The sequence below is a fragment of the Neopelma chrysocephalum genome, unplaced genomic scaffold (genome assembly GCF_003984885.1).
Source record: "Neopelma chrysocephalum unplaced genomic scaffold, ASM398488v2 Primary Assembly neopelma1_73, whole genome shotgun sequence".
In the NCBI taxonomy this organism is placed as follows: Eukaryota; Metazoa; Chordata; class Aves; order Passeriformes; family Pipridae; genus Neopelma; species Neopelma chrysocephalum.
In genome coordinates this window covers 224072-239342 of record NW_020897733.1, presented here as the reverse complement: position 1 = coordinate 239342, position 15271 = coordinate 224072, and the positions used below count along the sequence as shown (strand labels likewise).

General features: G+C 38.1%; 1 protein-coding gene across 8 annotated transcripts in view; it reads right to left on the bottom strand.

The window, feature by feature from the left end:
* Nucleotides 1-298: 298 nt before the first annotated feature.
* MTM1 (myotubularin 1) overlaps nt 299-15271 on the bottom strand; it is a 38375-nt gene continuing 23402 nt past the window's right edge. For 6 of the 8 annotated variants that reach the window (XM_027687054.1, XM_027687052.1, XM_027687056.1 and 3 more), the window contains 7 exons: nt 14742-14930; nt 11900-12085; nt 10653-10859; nt 7201-7293; nt 6283-6396; nt 5811-5987; nt 299-3486 (listed from right to left, as the gene is read on the bottom strand). In XM_027687054.1, the coding sequence (XP_027542855.1) occupies nt 3319-3486; nt 5811-5987; nt 6283-6396; nt 7201-7293; nt 10653-10859; nt 11900-12085; nt 14742-14930 (1134 nt within the window). In that variant the 3' untranslated portion in view covers nt 299-3318. Of the gene's footprint in view, nt 3487-3544; nt 3846-5810; nt 5988-6282; nt 6397-7200; nt 7294-10652; nt 10860-11899; nt 12086-14741; nt 14931-15271 lie in introns of those variants that run through there. The other 2 variants (XM_027687059.1, XM_027687060.1) reach the window with 2 other exon arrangements.

The following is a 15271-nucleotide window of genomic DNA, read 5'->3' as shown; positions in this document are numbered from 1 at the left end:
GGGATGGCGGGCGGGCTCCCAGCCCTGCCCGGCGCCCCGGCCCGGCCCCGCCGCCTCAGCCCGGCCCGGTGGGGCCCCGGCGGCGCCGAGCGCTGTCACCTGGCGGAGCCGCTTTCCCAGAGGCCCCCGCGCCGCGAGGGCGGGCGGGCGGCGGGGCCGGGCCGGGCGGAGGGAGGGCAGGGCCGGGAGGGGTGGGATGGATGGGATGGACACCCTGGCCCGCCGCCCCTCCGGCCCCCGCACGGACACAGGGGCACACGGACGGCGCGCCAGTAAAAGGGCTGTCGGAGGCAGAGGGTTCAACACTGACATCTTTATTTTCCCCGCCCCGCACGTACACGGCAGACAGAGGATGTTCACTCCTCTCCCCCCGCCCCAACGCCGCCCGCCACACAGGGCCCGGCTCCGGAGGGGTCCCGCGGTATCCAGGGAGGGCGGGCGACACGGTTACTGAGGAAACAGTAGTACTGAGGAGATCCTGCTCGGTTATAAAACACGTTTTCTCATGCAAGAGAGGATGCTTGCTGCGAGACAACACCTGAACTCAAGGCAGAGGTTAACAATACATCAGGAGGTAGCACACAAGTCATGTCTTGGGTACAGCCATAACAGTGATGCTGGGGGGGGTAAGGCATGAGCAAATAAACAAGGCATTCGACAAACAACCTTTCTAATTAAGTAACTGAAGCCCAGCACAGAAACTAGGTTATTTCCTCAGGTCCATGGAAGTAAGAATACATAAAAAAAACTAAACTAGCATTCCAAGACGGGCATTTCTTATGGGATACTGGGCATTCATTGCTGGTGATGTTGACATCCCAGCTCTGCTTTTTCACCCCTCCTGGAAAAGGCACTCGGCACCTTCACCTCTCCTTCACCACCTCAGCAGCTTCCCCAGATGTGTTCCTGGCAGGGAGCTGTTCCTGCAGCGTGCACAGGGCAGGAGGTGCCGTACAGACACAGCCTGTGTGCAGAACAACAGCCCAGATCACCCCGTTACAGGGAAAGGAGAGAGGTGTTAACATTGACCACTTTGTCTGCCTACATTCACAAGTAGTATCTTCCAGAATGTATTGGATTAAAACCACCCTTATATTGGTCTAATATGTAAAAACAGAATTAAAACAAGTATCTTATCTGCTGACTTGAGAAAAATCCAAGCCCACACAGAGCCTTGTTAGAGAGCTTCAAAGATAAATTCGGCTGAACAGTAATATGAAAAATGGTATATATGTAATGAAGTAAGTGCAAAAAGATCCTTTCCATTATATTACACTTTCCCAAATGCAATAGGTTACCATGTAGTGTTTAAACAGTAAAAGCTATTACATTTTCAGAAATTCTTCACACCACTCAGAGATGTCACCAATATGTTCAACTCAAACACAGAAACTTTAAATATTCTAATAAAAATAGCTTTTTTTCAATAAACCACGAGTAAGTAGAAGGCAAATACACCAGAGTATGCATAGCTTTTAAAATGTAAAGTACATCATGAACAATTGAGTATCCTTCTTCATTTACCTGATGTAATGCATCTTTTTACCTTAACAAGTCAAGATTTTGGGACAACATTGTTATTTTGGATACACATACTGGAGAACACAGACGGGAGAATGAAATTTAGAGGACAAAATAAGTCATATGATCCTGTGTATTTCAAACATACAAGTTGTATGCTCTGAACTTCCCTGAAAAACATAGTGCAACTCAGTGCATATAATGAATTAAATCAAGAGGCGGTATACTTTTATTCCTTTGAAAAAATACTGTTTTAAAAATATTCACTGTCCTCTAAACTTTGACTTATTTTATGGAACTATAGCTTTAAATTTAGTTTTCATATGCAAAATATTTACACTTTATAAACCTGCAGAACTTCTAATAAACTATATTATATATACTTACACAAAACTTAATTTATATATAATCCTATTATATCTTGCAGATCAAAACTCACCACATGTACAATAATTTACACTGACAGAAGCCTCAAGCATCAAAATATCTCCTTTAAAATAACAATATTAGAGTCCTCTGCAGAATCTGAACTGCAGTATTTCCTGGATTGCCTGAACATCATCAAACTTATGAGAATATGCAAAATTTTAATTAAATATCAAGAGCAAAGTTTGTGCTGTCATAAGAAATGCTTGCAGCTATTTAAAAAATACCTGAAATGAACAAATTAAAGGTTTACAAAAAGCCTGTGAAAGGAAGGCTTGAAACTAGAGCTCACAGGAAGGTTCAATGTAAGTGCACTCACTATATGCAAATCTTGGATACCAAAGCCCCTTTTAAATACTTAAGAATAAAATTTGCTGCACAGAAGTTAAATTAAACAGTAAACTATAAATGTACAAGTTTTCAAAATTATTTATAACTGAGAATTTTTCCCTACTTTGGTATAAAAGCTCCTTTAAACAGGCACATTAACAAACAGAAGCTTTAATACTATGGCTATTGGTGGATATTTAAGTAATGTGTCTGTGGGTCTGTTTTTAATTATATAAACCATCTTTAGAAACATTTTATTCTGCATTAATCCAAAGAAACAATATTGCCCACAGTGATGATTTGCAATATAGTTTAGATCTGAACAATTAGCCAAAACAGGACTTCTCCGAATCCAGTACAACTGGAATTTGTTTTTCTTTTTTTAAATAAAATCAATTTAAAATTAAAAAGGTTTTTTTAATTTTGATATCTACTGAGCTATTTGAACTTTTTAATTAGAAGCATAGCAGTGAAACGCCTTCCATATTTCCATTTCAAAAAAGGAAAATTTGGAATTCATCTGATAATCAGAAAGTTTCAGCACTTCTCTCTGAAATCTTACTACAGAAGTTATTTTTACCTCATGAACTCATATGTATTCCTAACAGGAATACACACATACCTAATTTTACACAATGTGAATATTCCTATTCCCATTAATGTGTTTATTCATGACATATATTCAAGACTGAGCATGAATTTCCTTATAGGAACATGACCTACAATGTAATAAATTAAAGCATTCTTATGAAAACAACAAATCAACTTAATTTCAATTGTACCAGACTTTCCAAAGTAACTCTTAAAAAGCCCTCCATAACTATGAGTTGATTTAATAATGTTCCCAGTCCACAGGTTCTGAAAGGCACATAATCGAAGAGTTGGTTTTATTTGTTCTGAAGTCCTCCTCAAATAAAGACAGTCTAAAATACTTTGTGTTAGGACAGTCTAACGTAAGGCATTAGAATATTCCTCCTTTTGCTATAGATCTATGTGAAGCACCACTTGCTATTACAGTATAGAAAGAAGCCAACATTTTCTTCAGAAATGTGTTTGTACTTGGGACATCATTTGTGAGGGAGATGTTGATGAGGCTGATGAATTGGGTATCTTAGAATTATTTGTGATCTGTAGCTCTTCAAGTCTCCTGATATAATCGTCACGTAACGCAAGGAGCTCCATGTAACGCTGCTCCACGGGGTTTGGCTGCTAGAAAGAGATCCATGTTAGTTTTATCACTTCAGTCCAACTGCTTCCACACAGTCAGGATGCTGGAGTACCCATGGTTTCCTAGCACATGTAGTAGGTTCCAGCTAAACAGAAATACTCATTTCTGTAACCCAAGAGCCCACTGCCTTCCACTTGTCTCCCCCAAAGAAAATCTTTGCACAGAACAGTTTGCCCTAACTCAGTAAAATCAGCCACCACTTCCTGGAGCATATAGATTTTATTTTCTTGTTATCTAACATTGTGTGCAAGGTAGCTATTCATATACCTTGTCCAAAGCTTTTTTTCTTGACTTATTAAAAGGTTTTAGATTCCAGAGGCCAGATGTCTCACCATCTTCCCTAAAAAACAGTGTTTAGCCAGATTAGATTATGAAGACATGAAATCCATGTCTTCAGATTAAATAATTTCTATCACTGATGAGATTTACTTGAGTTTTTAATAGTAAATTTGCAACTTAGTGTAAATAAACAAGTGAAATAAAAAAACTTTATTAGTGAATTCTGTAAGTAACCTTAATTATGTTTAAAATCAACTGCCCTGGCTTTCAGGAGATTACTCTGGGAGAGCATTTTAACTGTTTCCACTTTATTAGACAGAGTAATGGAACAAATGGAAAAGGATTACCAATGTCCAAGGCAGATACAGAGCCTAAAGTTCCCTTCAGCTGTATATACCTGTCCAGAAGTCGCTGCCATTTCACAGTTAATTGCCTGTAACTCAAAGCTACCAGCAGTGCAGTCTCAGGAGCAAATGGAAATGCCTCCCAAAACCAGCTGAACCTGCACTCTTGAGGGGCACCACTCACTGCCCACCCATATGAGGATCATGATGCATGCTGAGGCAACTGGGGAAGTTGGATCAATGCTGAATGCGGGTACTAAGATCATTAGTGATGTAGGGATAACGATTTTGTTAGTGACAGACCAGACTCTTCATTAGACTGAGGTCTGATGCAGAACATGCTTTGAAGGGATGGCACTACCAAAGGTAATCAAAAAAATGGTTCACACCACATGTTCACAATTCAGCTGCTTAAGTGAAGATGAAGCATAAATTTCACGAGCAGAAAAAAAACTCCTTGCATTTTGTATTGAAAAAATGGTGAAAATTAGGGACCAGTAGTAGCAGCATGGAATATTGTCACATGGGTTTGCATTTCTACTAAGAAACTCCTGCCAAAAACCTCTCCTGAATAATGGCAAAGCGCATTTTTAAGTAGATCTACAGCTAATTTGCATGACTTATAATCTTTCACTTTCCAAAATTAATCTTTGGATTCACCTTTTGCAAAACACCCTCATCTTTCACAATCAGTGAAAAAAGCTTTAAAACAAGACCTTCAAATTAAAATAGGCAATGTACTTGTAAAAAGCCATAGCAAACTGCCTGGCTTCCCTGCAGCTTCTAAAGTGCTGTAAATAATGCAGGAGATCGGCTGTGGAAAAGGAAGTGCATTGCTTCAAAACTCCTGACTCATTCCAGGGGCTGGAATGTGAAGACTGCTTCTGTCAAAGAAATTGTCCCTCTATCTTGTCCTACTCAAACCTCCACAACTTGTTAAGGAAAAACAAGTAAGTCTCTGTGCACTATCTTTACGTGCCGCATTGCTGAGATTTCGAGCAAGACTGTAACAAACATCCAGTGTCCATATACTAAACATTAAAAGCACAGAACTCAACTATGTGTAACTTGATAAAAGCTTTCCTGGGCTTCCAATCTGAGCCACTTGTATAATTTTCAATAACAGCCTTCCTTCACAGTGTAAACAAAGTTGGGTCATCAAAGTTAAATAAAAAAATTACATCTTACCATGAATAGAAGCCATCAATACAGATAGTTTTGAAAGAGAAAGGACTGAAAAGGTAATTTAATTTCCAAAGAACTTCATACCCTCTCTCAGAAAAAGGAGAAAGACTGAGCAAGTGCAACTAAGCATGTTTGTGATGCTAATGCCCTCACTCTTCAGGGATCAGCAAGCTCTATTTCTAAGCACTGTCATTCAGCATTTAGTAGCATCAAATGCCCTTAAAAATGTTCCCACAGCTGTCTCCAAGAAAAGGGGCTAGAAAGAAGTCGAGGATCACTTGCTACTAAACAGTGAAATAAAGCTCAGTGTTCTGAGAAGAGTTCAAACAAGAGAGAAATGAGTAATTACTTTCACCTTTTTTCTCCATCTTTACGAATATAATATTAAAAACCCAAACAGATTACAGTTACTATCCTACAAGTCAGTTATAACACAAAATCTTTCATATTTCCGAAGTGTAAAAGCATTTTTTGTACATTATGGAGAATTTACTTACTTGTTGCCGAATTCTTGGGTTCCACCTGATGTAGTAATTGACCCAGAGCTCTAAGTGACGCATACTGGCTACTGGATAGAGCGCTCGGTTTAGCTCTTTACTATAAAAAGGATTGGTGTACTTAGATTTTTCACTGTTTATCAAAGACCATAACGATAATGTTTTCTCAGTCACTTTCTAAAATGAAATTGAAATAAGAACAGTAAATATTTGCAAAAAATCAGGAAATCCATCACAGAAGCCATGGTTACATTCTAAAATTAATACACTTCTGGTTTACTTCGAAGCATAAGTTACTGTATTAGAAAGATTCCAAAATCAGTGCTTGACAAGTATTTCAGTGACTGCACACAACCACTGTCTAAGAAGAATAAAGCCAAGGACTATAACCAAATACAATACAACCAAAACCTTTTGTAATCACCTAGAGTCAGGCCAACAATGCAATTAAACAAGCAGTGGTTTTACTAACCTCTTTTTCTCGGACAGACTCGCTGTTATACAAGAAAGTACCAAACCGGCAGCTGTACAAGTGATCCAGGATTGTAATCAGGAACTGCTCATTGAATTCAAAGGCTGTAGGAAACTAAAACCAGAAAAGACAAATTCATTCTTTATGTGGAGAAAGCAGACAGATATGCACATGCCCTGGTTAGAAGGCTAAAGGTAGAGTTTAGAAGCCTGAGTACATCTACAATTAATTTTTAAGGTAATACTGTCACGTACTTCATAGCAGACTAAGTGTTCAGATGACACAAGGTGTTCAACTTTCTCAAACTAGCCATTGAAAGAAACTCTTCTCAAAATGCTGTAAGTGCCTTTAATTTATAAAAAGAATAGAAGACAGATACATTTTTATATTTTATGTCTATAGTGCACTCATAGTGCAGCACCATACAGGAAAAAAAAGGTTTACATCCTAATCCTTAGCCCTAAACAGACCAAGTTCGCTGCTTTGTCTCATTACTTATTGAACATACAATGTTCAAGCTTTGACAAAACAACACGTCCCTGCAGTTCAAGGGACAGCTTCACAGAATGGTGAAATGAAACAACAGACTCCATTAAGCCAGTCGGATGCAATTCCTGTAAAAGCATTCTGCTGGGTACAAAACATCCCTCAGAATGTTTCCAAGAAGTGTCCAGGACACATCAGCCGTGCCTGCACAGCCAATGCCACGTCAAGCAATGTAACTACAGGCTTGTATATCACTTTTGGAAACAGGGTAGAGAGATGGCACAGTTTAAAAGTAAATACACGCTTTTTGACTACAGGTCAGAGCAGAGGGGTACACTGTCCTCTTCAAATACTTTTTTAGAAACAAAGATCTATGGGTTTGATTCAGAAGGTAACAGTGTGAAGAGATTACTGAAGAATAACACAACATACCTGTTTAGACATCTGCCACACACAGTCAATAAACTGGAGGAAGATGGGTGATCTGTCTGCATCAGCGTGATTTTTATCACCATGGCCTATTCTCTGAAATGAAGCAATACAGTCTCCTGTTAACCAAAACAGGCATTTTATGGCAACAGACATTATTTCTTCTTTTGTACTAGAACATTCTTTTGTAACAGAGCAACCTGGTCTTATAACTTAAAAATTAGCTACTGCACCAAGGAGGAGAGATTCAGATATAGAGAAATACTGCAAAGCTGTTCCAAACATGTCTGAAAAAAATTCCAAAGTGATAACTGGTTCTGTTACAAAAACCTGTTAGTTATTGGACAAGCAGAACTGTTGAAACATGCATTACTTAGCAAACAATCAAAACATATTTTGAACTACATTTACATAGTAAGTCTGTCAAAAGCCAAGTTACATACTTTGTCTTCTTTTGTATTTTAAGCCACTGGAGAACCCAGATCAAACTACCCACACAGAATCCCCTCTTCCCCCTCCACACTTGAACCTTAAGTAGTCAGCAAACATAAGGGAGCTCAAAGAAACGTTCGTGTTCTTGACACAAAAATAATACAGATTTTTGAAGTTTGGGTGAACCACTTATTCTGAGGCGCCTAAAATAACAATCAAAGGAATTCTCCCCACAGACAGAAAAAAATTTACATTTGGTAAAAGCTGTTTACTTCCTTTCAGCATCTGATAGTTGAGAACAGGTAAGATTCAGGGAATAGAGATTCTATTAACTCCACAATTCTGTTTGAATGTACTTGCCTGGAGGAGACAGGCAAGTCTTAGTACGTTGAACTAAGATGTTGTCTATCTGCCTGTAAGATCACCAGCTTAATGTCTTAAGGACATGAAAAATCATAAAACCCCTACACTACTCTGTACAATGGCTTGCAAGATAGTTTAAAATAATAGAATTGAGTGGCAGGAAATAGAGGGAGATGAGAGATTGCATCTGAACTCAGTCAACAGTAGCAAATTACTCGAAAAGCACTATAGAGAAGACAAACAAATTGGTCTCCTTACTCTTCAGTTTTCATGGTTTGAAATGCTTGCTATCTTTTAACAGTCATATATGTGTTCAGTAAGGAGTAAAAGTCTGTCTACTTTCACTAACATTAGCAGTTTTAGGATGTATGAGTATTTTTCATCTATAATTATGTCTTTTATTTGTCATATTAGAATGAAATTCCATGTAACAAGCAATTTTATCATCTGCATAGTGCACTAAGTTCACTACACAGAGAAAAGTTGGGGTAGGGAATTCCTTTTCAACAGAGAAACTTCTTGCACACATCATTAGATAAAAAATATGGAGAGGAACTTAAGTATTCTACTATTTGGTTATTTGATATTAAATAATGCAAATTGCAACCCTGGTTCCCTGAAAATGTGAAGCTTGCTCTAACCCAGACAATATAAGTAACATCCTAGTCCTCACTTGAGGGAAAACATAACAGTAGTTTCAGAGGTGATCAGGAAATGCTCTAACTGCACTGAGAGTCTAGCCCTCACTATTCAATATTTTTTGCTTATGTTATCAGGTTTTTTCATAGAGTCTTTCATGTTGGAAAAGACCTTTAAGATCATCAAGTCCAACCATTAAGCCAGCACTGACAACTCCACCGCTAACCCATGACCCCCACAGGTTTTTAAATCCCTCTAGGGATCCTGACTCCACCACTTCTACAGAACACTCCAGGAAAGACCTACCTTCACTATAAGCATAACAACCCATCACATCAGAATTTACAGTGCTCTCAGATTATAGCAAGTGGCTAAAGAAGAGTGGCTTCAACCATTTGCAAAGATTGCTACTTGAGTGAACAAATTGGGAAAATAAAATAGCAGTTTAAGCAAAAGCAGCTACTTAAATCATCCTTATTGCTGCTGCATTGTCAGACATGAACCAATAGACTGAACGAGTCACCTGCAAGGGATGTGAAGTCCTGCTTCACTATTAGGAGAAAAACATTATCCATTAAAGAGAGAACACAGTCCTTTGACTACCCAACTAAAATGAATGGTTTAACAAAAAGAATCACAGATTATTTGAATTTATTCATAATGGTGAAGGACACACATCTCACTTTTTAAGCTTTGTGTTAAACTATAACACATGCACTACGTTACCAGTCTCCTAGTTATACTATCTAATTTTATCTGCATCCTAACCTTTTTTTAAAACAAATAAAATGTGAGAATAAAAAGTCAAGCCAATGGCTTCACATTTTCCTGTGGCTGTACCAAGACAGAATACTTAAAGGTTTATATATAGAACATATCCTTACTGAAAGACCACAAGTAAGTACACAAAAAGACGGACTACATCAGGTATCACTCCCAATAGCCAAAAGGCAAATCTTCTAAGCCTCAAAGCACCTTTAGAATGTCAGATCAAGAACTGCCACAGCCTACAAGCACACATAAATGAAGGGATTCATGCTGAGTAGCTAAACGTGAATTTCCAAGTGACTAAGACACTCTTGTAAATGTAAAATAGGCATGAAACACACACATATTTTTCCATTTCTTAATTTTTTTTTCCAGATTGCCTATTTTCCCAATTTTGGCAATATTAAGTAATATCTATTCCATTAAGGACAAAATATCCATGCAAATAACTTCTACTGAAGGTGTGGAAACTTCTTACTGTGAATTACAAGGTTCAGCATCAACAAGTAACACTGTTGTAATTTTTACAGGAACAGCACATTTTCCTCAGCAACCTGTTCTGCTTCTCCAGGTTGCTCATACAGGTTTCCTGGTTAAATGGGTAGCCGTCAAATTTAGTAGAAGTTCCACTTAGACTTTGAAAAGTTTTCTAATACAAACAGTATAAACAGGTGGATATTAAGGACTTGCTATGGCCAACTTCTACTTAACCTTCTAAGCATCCAGAAGACAACTGAAAAGAATGAGCCAGCATTACTGGTGACAGCCTCTTGAGAGGTATAATGACAAGTTTAGAACACTTTGGGAAGCAGCATTCAAAATATCACAATATACATTGGCCAGACTCATTCATCTGCTTCTTGTGACATTCAAAACAGTCTGAAGGGAGAGTGACTGAGAACCTCACATCCCAACTTTCTCTGATCTTTGGCAGAAAAGTTTCAGAGGATGTAATTTTTCTGCCTTCTTATTTTCTTTGCTCAATAACCACAGTAAGCCTAGCAATTCTGTGGTTTTAAAAAGGATGTAAAGGACAAAATATGAGTTTTCAGAAAAAAATAGCAAGAAAAACACTGACCAAACTGGTCCAAAACCAAAAGCTCTACTCAGTTTACCTGGAAATGTTTGAAATCCAAATTCCAAAAAAGTGAAATGAATTATCAAACCTTTACACAAACCAAGTATCTTAACATTGAAACCTTTTCAGAAATTTAATACCGCACGGTCCTCTCGATTATCTTTTTAATTCTTACCGATGCAAATTTGTGTCCAAAGCTTATCCACTCCTTTTGCACCAGCACTTCAAAGCCTTCGATGGTTCTGTAGTAGCTGTCCAGCATGAGCATGGCCAGGGACGTGAGCTGTGCCGTGCGGTCCCAGCCGTCGCTGCAGTGAACCAGCACAGAGCTCCGGCCCGACGACACCTTGTCTGCCACCTGGATTGCCCCTGTCAGGACAAGCTGGCAGGGAGGAACACACACCAAGCAACACACAGTGATTTCTGCTAAAATGATAATGCTGCACTGATTTATTTGTATCTACAGTGCCTAAATTAATAGTGTTTCCATTCAAAGACCCAAAAAGCGTGGTGTAGTTAATTGGAAAAGAATTTTCTAGGAGATCAAGAAAATTTCTTGTATAAAAATAGAGAAACAGATTGGTTCCCTAATCCCTTAGTAAGATCAAATTCATCTCACAGCAAATTCTTAAAACACAGGGCAGAAAACAGTAACCTTGATAAACCAAAGAACATAAGCTTCTTTTTTAAAGAAAGAGAGGATTTACCCTAGGATATACTCTCTAAAAATTCTGTATTATTTCATTTGGCTTCTTTCTTTGAACTAAATTATTGAATTTTCTCAGTTGTTGGAAAAAGGAACTTGTACCCTTCTAATATGCTTATTTTCCAAATATTAAAATAAATTGAAAATTTTATTAAATTTTCATTACATAATACTCTAAATACTTTTGCACAGCTGTACTTGAAGCAAAAGGCTCAGAGGTCAACTAGTAAGAACATTGGTGAATTACCAGTTTAATTATTTTACTTGTGCTACAAGATGGAAATTACAAAATTTACAACTAAATTTACAAGACTTATTTACAAACCCACAATTCACAAAATAAAGTCACATACATACTGACAACTAAAGTATTTACTAATCTTTCACAATGACAGTTATCTGTAGTCCTGTATTGCTAGAAACCAAAATCAATCAGTTTGCACACACCTAAAGACAGTTAGTCTAAGAATTCATTCCTCTATTAAAGACATTTCACTTGAGGCAGACAAACACTGAATACTGTTGCTTAGTAATGATACCTCATAATATACTCTCAGATTAGTTGGCAAAAAAGTCAACACTCACTGATGCTGGTTTTTTTAGTCCAAATAGTTCGATAAGTTCCATATCAGGACTATCCCAAAGCTCAGCAAAGAAAGCAAGTCTGATAAGACAGATCTGGACAAACTCTTTTCAAACAATCAAGGAACAGTTACCTTTATATGTTCTAACCAATGGGTAGATTCCAGACTTGACAACCAGTGTGATTCTTCCACATTAGGATAAACAATGTCCTTCAGCTTCTTCAAAGATTCCCGCATGACGTGAATATTGTGAATGTCCAAGAAGAAAAGTTCTGCATTGGGATATGCATCTTCACCTTCATATCCTCCCCCAGTTGCCTACAAACAAGAGATCTGAAATTAACTTTAGTCATACGGACACTGTTATAGCAGCCTTTCAACAGAGCAAGAAGGGAATGAATGTTATTTATACTTTATTTTGTAGTTGGGCAATATATAATTTCAGTTGCTTGTTTAAAACAGCAGTCTTGGATATAAGCTTTGGAGGGGTAAATGCTGGAAGTGAATACTTGGGGGCTTTCCTTTGTCCAAAAGGATAAAGTGTATAAAAGTATAGCACATGGTCAGAAAGACATTCAAGGTGCTCCAGCCAGCCTAGTTCCTTTCAAAACCTTAAGGAATCAATGCTAAAGAGGAAAATTAATTATTTTTAGATGAGCACTGAAAGGCTATTTATACTGTTCGACCCAGAAACCTTTGAAGAGGGTTGAACTAGCCAGGTAAGGGCCAGCGGGCCAGCATCACATCAGTCAGGACTCGACTGCTTTGGGACTAAAAAGATATTTGTACCTGTCTCATTATTTTTGGGACCCATGGTGGAAACAGCTTTTCCTTGACCAACAGACATTACAATGTCATTATTTTTTCTTTGTTTATGTTTCTCTTTCATACCAAGGCTTAAACAAACTCATGAAAGAAATCAACTTACTTCCCAGATAGATTATTAAAATCCAATTAAAACAGATCACACAAACAGCTATTACTCATAACATACTAGATTCACCACTTCCAGGGAATAAAATTGCCCATTTTTTGTTTCTGGTATCAATTAGAGAAATTAAGTAATAAGGACTTGTCTCTTCCACCACTTATTCAAAACAGAGTAAATCTCAGGTTTACCAGTACAAACTTTCTAGAAAAAAAACCCCACAGCAAAACACCAAGCCAACAACAAAAAATTCCAATGATGTTCCTGTGTTTTAACTGCCTCGTTATTTAACTACTAAAATTGAACTGATACTGAAATAGATTAAAATGATAAAATGTTAGGCCAAGTAAAATGAAATTTAAGACTTCAGTTAGGAATAAGCTACCTTTGATTTAAAAATGAAAGACAGAATCTATAATTCTTGAACATAAGAAGTAAATTAGTAATAACATTAAAGTTTAACTTTTCTAATACTAAATTTTATTGTTGAAGACTAAACATACATTTAGACCATTAAGAAATTAAAGAGCCATATAAGTAAAAGGTCTGTTCTACTGCTGCTCTCTCAAAACATTTCACCACCACCACAGCAGAGGATGTGCCTGGTCACAAAAGGGAATGGAAAAACCACACATATTTTAGGGCACAATGCCACTGATGAGACTTTCCATAGACAGAATCATGAAATCGTTTAGGTTGGAAAAGACCTTTAAGACCGAGTCCAACCATTAACCCAGCACTGCCAAGTCCACCACTGAACCATGTCCCTTAGTGCCACATCTTTTAAATACCTCCAGGAATGGTGACAGACTCACTTCCCTGGACAGCTTGTTCCAACCTTTCTGTGAATATATTTTTCCTGACTTCAAATTTAAATCTCCCCTGGCACAACTTGAGGCTATTTCCTCTTGCCCTATCACTTGTTATTTGGGAGAGGAGACCAACCCCCATCTCACTACATCCTCCTTTCAGGTAGTTGTAGAGAGTGATAAGGTCCCCCTGAGCCTCCTTTTCTCCAGCATAAACACCCCCAGCTCCCTCAGGCTCAGAGAGCTGCAAAATTGCAGCATTTCCTGCAGACAGCAAAAACATGCCATGAATAGGGATAAATAAATTTTGCCTTTATAAGCCATTCCAGCCACCAACTACACATCAGACAACAGCCTAAAGCACGGTATAGCCTTTCCCCATGAGCACCACCTACACTGCTGTACAGCAGCACAGTATCTCTATTCTGTGCTCTCCATCTCCTTTCTCAACTGTGGTGTTATTCTCAGAGCTGCCAGGCTCTGCACTGAAAGAAGAAATGATAGTATTTTTCTCTTCCCTTTGAGTATTATGAAGTCCTGGTGAAGAATGATTGTAATTTTAGCATTAGGGCTGCTGCAACTCCTCTTGACTGTGTGGTTTTGACCTATGTACAAGGAACGCAGGAATGCACGAGTGGCAAAGCCCAAGATTTTGCTTATACTAATCTTCACAGCTGTTCACAAAAACTTTTTCCAGTGGTGATCAACACCGACTTGCACTTTTTAGATCATTGTCCCTCAGACCCAGAAATGCACTCTGTTTGTTCTACTGCTCTGATTGACCACTTCATATTTAGACATTTCAGGAGTTAATTAAAAAACATGGGTGAAATACATAGAACTTTAAAAAAACCTGCAAACTGTGCTTCATGCTTCAATACACATCTGTGTGTCAAGTTTGTCCATAATACATTAACTTAATTTTTTCCCCAGTTCTCACAGTGCAGAGGGGAGTCATGCCTGATTTCAGTCCCATGCTAAGATCTGTGCTTGACTGATGACACAGTAAAGCATATCTGGAAATCCACATGTGGTCCTGAAACCCTGCTTACTTTAGGCACTCACGTCCTTTCACAGCCTTAAGCCTCAGTATTTGATTATGTACATATGTATTTGACTATGTAAATTTATCTACATTAAGATTATACTACTCCCCAAAACCTTCTCACAGAAAACTTCAAACTAAGTGTCCTCCCCACTGCCTTCAAAAATAGGGGTATTAAAAGTATCTGTTTACCTTGTTTGCGACTGCGTTGACATTGGGCCTGGCGTCGTAGATGGTCAGTTTGGAGATCTGCCCGTTGGCCTCCCTGATGATATCAAGGTATCTTTCATCATCTTTATTCCGCTTGCCACTCATGCCAACAAGGGGCTGACTGCAGCGCATAATCACAGCTTGAGTCTCAGGGTGAATCCACGACAGGACCTGGGCACGTGTCACACACGCATCAGAAAAGCAGCATTTTATAAAAAAATCATAACTTAAAATTTAAAGCTTTAAAATAGGTAACATGGAAATTAACACCTTTAATTTTGTCGAAATACAATCCCTAGATATCTCACCTGCTTTTACTTTAGTCTCATAAAATTTCATAATAATCTTTGAGTTCATTCTCTTACATATTTAATGCTTGCTGAAATCATACCTACCTATATAATCCTGTGTATTTTACTATTTTCCTACAAGTCTTAGGTTACACAAATAATTCTGAAAAGCAAACTAGAAACAAACACAGCAATATCTGCTGAATCTAAGAAATAATTCAG